General features: G+C 42.8%; 1 protein-coding gene across 1 annotated transcript in view; it reads left to right on the forward strand.

Annotated features, from left to right (window-relative positions):
* Window positions 1-6,076: 6,076 nt before the first annotated feature.
* GDF6 (growth differentiation factor 6) overlaps window positions 6,077-8,048 on the forward strand; it is a 7,872-nt gene continuing 5,900 nt past the window's right edge. Inside the window, 1 exon segment of the mRNA XM_074269049.1 lies at window positions 6,077-6,689. Coding sequence (XP_074125150.1) covers window positions 6,209-6,689 — 481 coding nt within the window. The 5' untranslated portion in view covers window positions 6,077-6,208.

Here is an 8,048-nt window from a genome sequence, read left to right on the forward strand (position 1 = left end):
AATGCTCCACATGTCAGCACACACTTGCCACTCTTATGTGGAAAGGCACACCCAAGCACACTCACCACAACCACTGCCTCTCTTTCTGTTCTTTAGCAATCACAGCTTCCAGGCTGACTTCCAACCACTTCAAAGCCACATATACCAGACTCCTCTCATCTTTTTCCCCACCCCCACTACTTCCTGATGGCCCTAAATCCCCTTGGATTTGGATATATTGCTTTCCTTGAAAGTACTCCTTTCAATAGGAAAGAGATGGAGAAAAAAGATTTCTGCCTAAGTGGCAATATAAGGACCCATAGTTTTCTGACATATCTATATAGCACAATCATGTGCAAGGCATCGAGAAAGATATAAAGATAAGTAAGATGAAGTCCATGCTTTCAAAAATTTTACAATCTAGTAATTTTAACAATGCAAATATATTCCACTATGGAATATCATTTGACAAGAAATAATATTCTCTTTATGTCACCATATCATTTTATAAAAGGAGACCAGAACAACACCTAAAATCAAGTTTTGAAGTGTAAATCATGGCTCAAAGTCCATTTTCATGTAAAGTCTATCTCTAGAAACAGAGTTCTTATTGCTCCACTCCTGCATCATGGACTGAGTTGGTAAGAGCTTGAGAGAGAAGAGAGATCTTGAACTTCTAGGAATACAGTTTTAAGAAAGAAGACACCAAGTTCCAGATTCTTTTCAGGTTCCTGAAAGTAGAAAAAAAAGCCAACATGTGGAAGAGCCAGCACCTATATTTATGTTCCTATGCTCAACTAGAGAGTTCCGAGGAAAGTGGTAGGTCCATGAGATTAAGGTACCAGTTATTCCACATGTTGATTTATTCCCCATCTTTCTCTTACTTTGGAGTCCTGAAGAGAATCACATCTTCTTTCTTGAAGTTAGAAGTCAGCAGAGAAAGATTTCTCTTTTCTTTCAACTTTTTGTCAATTCTGACCTTTCACGTAGAGAATTGAGTAATAAATCTTCATAAATGAGGAGAATCCCATGCAAATGAGCTGTGGGTTACAAAAATAACATGGCAAAATAGGAAGAGTCAGGGTTTACCTGCTTTCTCTTTTATTCTCAGCAACTTGGCTACTGACTTGATGAACACCTAGGTTCACTGAGCTGTCTTGGCCCTCATGACAATATACATCATCTAGGCCTAGGATGTCTTACCTTAAATGCTCCATGGTTCAGATCTTTTCATATTCCCCTATTTCCCCGTCCATTAAAATATATTCATTCGATGTCCATCAATTGGAGAATGGTTGGGTAAATTATGGTATATGAAGGCTATGGAATATTATTGCTCTCTAAGAAATGACCGGCAGGATGAATTCAGAAAGGTTTGGAGAGACTTACATGAACTGATGCGGAGTAAAATGAACAGAACCAGGAGATCACTATACACTTCAACAACAATTCTGTATGAAGATATATTCTGATGGAAGTGGACATCTTCAACATAAAGAAGATTCAACTCACTTCCAGTTGATCAATGATGGACAGAAACAACTACACCCAGAGAAGGAACACTGGGAATTGAATGTAAACTGTTAGCACTACTGTCTTTCTACCCAGGCTACTTATACCTTCGGAATCCAACTCTTAACGTGCAACAAGAAAATTGGATTTACACACATATATTGTATCTAGGTTATACTGTGACACATGTAAAATGTATGGGATTGCCTGTCATCTAGGGGAGGGAGTAGAAGGAGGGAGGGAAAAATTTGGAAAAAATGAATATAAGGGATAATGTTATTTAAAAAAAGTTACTCATGTATATGTACTGTCAAAAAAATTTTATAATTATAAAATTTAAAAAAAATATTCATTCCATTTTCCATCTTCTGGGAGCCTGTTTGCTGCTTTTTAAGCTATCACATCCTAAGACATTATGGACTGAATTAATGGGTAATAATTGGGATCTTTTTCAAAAGGGTTGTTGTCATATAGGATGAGAAGTCTTGGAAGAATTGTGATTTACACCAATGGATAGATACTCACATTGATGAGAGCAAAGATATACTAAAATATAACAGCGAGTGATAAGAATTTTCTTGGATAATTGCTGTGCATTTTTATTGGCTTCTTCTGAAAAGTGGTGTCTTAATTCAAAGAAAGCTTTGAGGTACTGTGGCAGATTAGTGGTGGGTAATAACTGGGAAGGGATTAACTAGGACATTATGAAATTCTTTAAAATTGTATATTCAACTGAGTACTTGACTTGCAAACAAGTCCTGTGAGTCAAAATATTCAAATGATCATTGTTATAAAAGCTGAGTTTAAAAGTTGAATTTAATATAAATAATAAAGGGAGGGGATGTCTTTGTTCTTGGTTTATTTTTAGGGCAGCTTTTTCCTCTATATGTTACCTTTAGAAAAAAGACTTCTGAAATCATGAGATTTCTTCCAGTGTAAAGTCCTTTGGTGGAATATTTCACTTATTTAATACAAGTAAACATAATATCATCAAATCCTTACTTTAAGAATATCTAAATTTACTAGCAGATGTCTGGTGGGCTGATATGATTAAGGAATAGAGCTTTATCTTACATAACTGAAATCTCCTCCATCCAGGACATATACATAAACAGTACTGCTCATTCTCCACCTGTGACTCCTGTCGGCATCCACAGGGGGGCAGAACATACCATACAGCACAGTTGCTTCAATCAGACTATTGAAAACGGCAACTTAGGGATGATGCTACAATGTTCTAGTTGTCTTTAACCCTCATGCATATCTTTCTTGCTTGTGAGATCTCACTATAAAAAAAACCAGAAGACTCATTTGCTTTGTGTTCTTCCTGGATGGAGTTTTCTGAGAGAATGAATGATGGGTCCAAAGGCAAGATATGAACTAGTCCCTCTGACATTATTTCAATGTAGAGTGGAGATGTGAGAGCAAATTTTGACTTTTGGCTTGTTTTTCATTCTTCTTGAACAAAAAGAAAAGGAACAAAGGGAGGAAGGAAAGAGGAAAGAAAGAAGGAAGCAGACATTTAAAAAAAACACACACATCCAAATTAAGGGTAATCCCATAAACTTTTTTTAAACCATTATTGGGGGTGCCTATTTGGTATACTATTCATGGATCAAAAAAACCTACTATGCCTACAATAGTGTAAATGATAATCATAAAGTTTTTTTGGGGAAAAGGGAGTTTTTTATATATATATATATACATATATATATATTTAATGCAGGAAAGACAGTTAAAAAGATTCTACACCAGGAATAAAGTGACTTTAGTTTCTTCTCTGATGTTGACTATGTGACTTCAGAAAAGTCAATTAGCCTCTTTAGGCCTCAGTTTTCTCATCTGTGAAAGGGAGAGTATCATGAATCAGACGTTTTCTCTGTCCAGGCTCTGAAGTTTTTTGATTAATCATTTTTCTAAAATGAGAACTAGGGTGGTGGACAGAATAAAAATATTGGTTAATTTTTAATTTTTTTATTTAAAAAATTTTTTTTTATAAAAACAATGCTGAAGCAAGCAAGAGAGACTATATCCATTGTAGTCTTAGGCCAAGAGTCATTTAATGCTCCACAGAAATCTATCACATGTGCGGAAAGATCTTGAGCCACAGCAAATATGTTCATTACTCTGTTTCCTGTTTACCGATAACTTGTAACAGATAATAATTGCTTTGGGCAAAGAGAAGACAGAACAGGCTGGTGCAGATGCTAGTAGGCAGCTCTGCTATTGGATGGGAAGGTAAAACTCATGAACCATTATTAATCAGATTCCATATTGTAACCCTGATAGAAATTAAAATGCTGATAATACAGACCACAAGTTTTCATTTCCCTAAGGGAAGGGATGAAAACAAAATAAGAGAAGCCCTTCATTTGATACACTTGATAGCCAGATGTGCAAAGGAAGATGTAAAATGAGCCCAGCAACATCTATGTTTGTTTTATCACTAACAGGTAGAGAGAAGACAAAAGCCAGTCCCTTACCACCCATATCTTTTGGAGGGAATGTGTGGTTTTGAGTCTTCAGCTTTGGCAAAAGTGACTGGTCTGGGACAGTAAAAGATTGGGGGGAGGAGGGAGGGTAGGAAAGCAATTATTGAGACAGAGTCAGATCACAACTGCAAATGAAACAGATTGTTTGGGGGTCACAGAAGTGGGAGCAGCAAGGAAAAGGTTAGAAAAAGCATAAAGGAGGGAAGTAATAGTAGAAAAATAAGATCCAGCAGTTACAGGGGACCAGGAAAAAACAGCGAGAGAGAGGAAGTAGAATGGGGCAGGCAAAACAAGGCAATAAAAGCAAAGGAGAGAGAGTAGAAAACCAGGTCTTTCTCAAGGAGAGAGCAAGGTTTGCAACAAGGAAGCACCCCCAGAAAACCAAAAAGGTCACTGGTAACAGTAAGGCAGGAAACTGAAATAGTAGCAAAGAAGAAGGGGAAAGAAAGCAAGGGGTCTGAAAACTAAAGCAGATCTATTTGAGAGGCTGAAAGACAAAGAGAATCAAAAGATGAAAAAGAGGCAGGCAAGTCAGAGAAATCACATCACTTGAAAATAAGAGAAGGGACCAGAAGGAAACATTAAAAAAAGAGATTTTTGATTAGAGATCCACCTCTTGGAAGTCAGTCTTACCCCCCTTTCCCACTTTGTATTAACTACAAACTAATGTCTTTAGTTTTTCTTGACTTCAGTTAAACCATGTATGTACAATTCATTCTAACATGAAGGAAGAATGAGGGAAAGCAGGAGTAGTGTAAAGAGTATTCATTGAAAATCAGGGAGACAGAAACCTAGGTTCAATAGGGTCTAGGCTTTGTTAACCTTGGGTGAACACAAGGGTTGAATCATAGGATGTCTTGTTCCTAGTCAAGGAAAGAGTGCAACTATATCCCTTTCATCTCTAACAGTCTATGATCTACAAGTAGGTGTGGCTGGGAAGGACTTTGGGAGGATATGGGGTAGGTTAGCCTAAGGAGAACCAGGTTATGGTACAGTAGAAAAGAAAGGAAGGAATTCTTGGGAAAGAGAAGGACAGGAAGAAGGGTGATTGAAATAAAGAAAGCTAGGACAGAACAAGAATGGGGAAAGAAAAACAGCACAGGAAATAGGAATGCCTGGGAACTTTGGAAAGGAGGAAATACTGAATGTGGGAGGAAGAGACTAGGGGAAATGGGAAGGGACTTGGGAGTTAGGGATGCAGATCGGGGAATGGAGAAACTAAAAACTGTATCAAAAATAGTCGGAGAAGAGTTAAGTCAGAACTGAGATAGTGGAAGCCGAGAAATGCGGAGAGCTTAGCAGTCTTGTGCCATCTGGCTTCTTTTCTATAAAGGCTGAGCTGGGGGCAACTGGGGAATGCCTTTCCCTATCGTCCCCCACTCCCATCCGGCGGGAGCAATAGAAAGCTAAAGCCTTCCAGGGGAAATTTCAATCTCAAACTCTTATAGTGAAGTTGTCCTGAAGGATTCAATGGCAGTGAGCTGACACCCAGAGAGGAGGGCTAAAAGGGGCAGCTACGACTAGAATGCAACCAAAGAACTAGCTAGGGCCTGCAGCCTGCGCTCAGAGATGTGAGGTGCGCCTCCTTGGATCCGGCTCTGGGGGGCGCTTCCTCCTCTTCCTTCCCACAGGTCAGCTCCAAGGGAGAACTGGAGGTAGTTGAAGAGTTAGGAGGCGGGCAGGATGCGGCGAGGTACCCAGCATTGAACCCACCAAGGGGTCTCTGTGGCTTCCCCGCTCTCTGCCCTTCCCTCTTCTTCTTCCCCAATCCCTCAGTTGACTCTGCATCTTCTCGCCCTGTCTCGTCTCTTCCTTCACTCTTTTCTCGGGTTTTCCCAGCTCCAGTGTCCAGCAACCTCGAGCCACGCGCAGCCCAGAGCAACCCAGTGCGCGTCCCGCGGGGGCGCTATCTCCCCCTCCCACATATGCTTCCGCCCCCTCACCCCCATTCCACCTCCTCCCCAACTCCTTTCCAAATCACCCTGGCCTCTTGTCCTAGCCCTCCCCTCCAGGCAAGGGGCGGGAGGGGGCGTGGCGGGGCCGGGGCTAGTGCTCTGGGACCGGGAGTTCCTTGCACTCTCTGCTGCACCGAAAGTCCTGCCGTAGCCCGCGCCCGCAGCCGCTGTCCAGCCCGTTCGTTCCGCGCCCCGAAGCCACGCAGCACTCTCCTCGCCTCCACTCGCAGGAGGGGAAAGGATTGAGTGGGGCATCAGCCGCTGCTCGCCATGGATGCTCACCGGGCCCTGCTTTCCGCAGTCTTTCTCATTAGTTTCTTGTGGGATTTACCCGGTTTCCAGCAGGCTTCTATCTCATCCTCCACCTCCACCTCGTCCTCTTCGTCCTCGTCCTCGTCTGCCGAGCTGGGCTCAGCCAAGGGTATGAGGAGCCGCAAGGAAGGGAAGATGTCCCGGGCGCCGCGGGAGAGCGCCGCGGGCCAGGGACACCCGGAGCAGACGGACGAGCCTCCACGGCAGGAGCACCCGCAGCCTGGACGCCAGGAACCAAAACCTGAGCAGCCCAGTCCCCGGCGGCGAAAGCCTCAGGATCACGGGCAGCAGGGCAGGAATCCCCGGGTGGTGCCCCATGAGTACATGCTGTCCATTTACAGAACCTATTCCATCGCAGAAAAACTGGGAATCAATGCGAGCTTCTTCCAGTCTTCTAAGGCTGCCAATACTATCACTAGTTTTGTAGACAGGGGACGAGGTAAGTTAAAACAACAAGATAAAAAAGAGAACAAAACAAAAACAAAGAAACCCGTTTTCCCTTGCAACGGGGGTGGCGGACCTCCTTCTCCTCTTCTAGCCTGTCGCAGCCCTAGATCAGTCACACCCGGCAAAGAAAGGCTTGAGTTGGCTGTTCCCCCCTTCCAGTACATATCGCCTTTTCTTTCTTGATACACTTATAGACCTTTCTTGTTTTAGAACTATAGAGTTTGCTTGTTTAGTTTCTGATTCTGGCTGTCCGAGACATGGACCGCTTGGGATGATATTTCAACCTGCGCCCTCCTTTCTTTCCCATCCAGAAATGCATTTGTTTTTTGCATTGCTTTTATCGCGCGGGGTAGAACGTGTTGATAAAGTGGATTGGCCATTGATGACTGGGAAGTGGATTAAGAAGGCTAAGGCTGATGTGTGCATGGAAGAATGGGGGTGGAGGTGTGTGGCACTGCCCTGCCTTGAATGAGGAAGATTAGCGTTGGGATTTAGGAAAAAGACCAGAGAAACATCTCTTTGGGGTCATGGGGCTCCGGGGGATTGTGAATAGATTTTGGAGCCAATGCGTGCGTATCTGTGTGTGTGTGTGTGTGTGAGAGAGAGAGAGAGAGAGAGAGAGAGAGAGAGAGAGAGAGAGAGAGAGAGAGAGAGAGAGAGAGAGAGAGAGAGAGAGAGAGAGAGAGAGAGAGAGACGCAGAAGAGAGAGAGAGAGAGAGAGAGAGAGAGAGAGAGAGAGAGAGAGAGAGAGAGAGAGAGAGAGAGAGAGAGAGAGAGAGAGAGAGAGAGAGAGAGAGAGAGACGCAGAAGAGAGAGAGAGGCGCAGACAGGAAAAAAGAGACAGAGACAGACAAAATACTCTATGAAAGGTCTCTCTTCTGTCTGCACAGCTTTGAAGTGGGTGTAGCAAAATTCTGACGGACTGGTGAGCCAGCGTCTAGAAGTTCCCGCTAGCTCCGGAGTCCTTAGTTCTAGATTTCCCATTTAAGTCTGAAACTGGTTAGCCAGACTAGGAAGCTAATGCCTCTGAGTTAGATTTGCTACTCTCTAGGTCAGGTAAATCTTGTAATGGTGGCATCATGAACTAGTTGGCTTGTTTAAAAATAATAATAATAAAGGAGAGAAGATATAGAAAATGCAGGGGGATAGGGGGTGGGGACTGCTGCGTTTTGCGTTTCTTTATTAAAAACAAAACATCCTAGGTTCTCCGATTCAGAAGACGTATTTTACATTTTTCTCACTCTAGCAATAAAAACCTTTTTGGCCACTTTCGTCTGGTCTCCCTCCTCGGTGGTTTCTTCTGTGTGGTACGCCCCCCCACTACTTACATCTCACCACCCACGCTCGTTTT

The sequence above is a fragment of the Sminthopsis crassicaudata genome, chromosome 1 (genome assembly GCF_048593235.1).
Source record: "Sminthopsis crassicaudata isolate SCR6 chromosome 1, ASM4859323v1, whole genome shotgun sequence".
In the NCBI taxonomy this organism is placed as follows: Eukaryota; Metazoa; Chordata; class Mammalia; order Dasyuromorphia; family Dasyuridae; genus Sminthopsis; species Sminthopsis crassicaudata.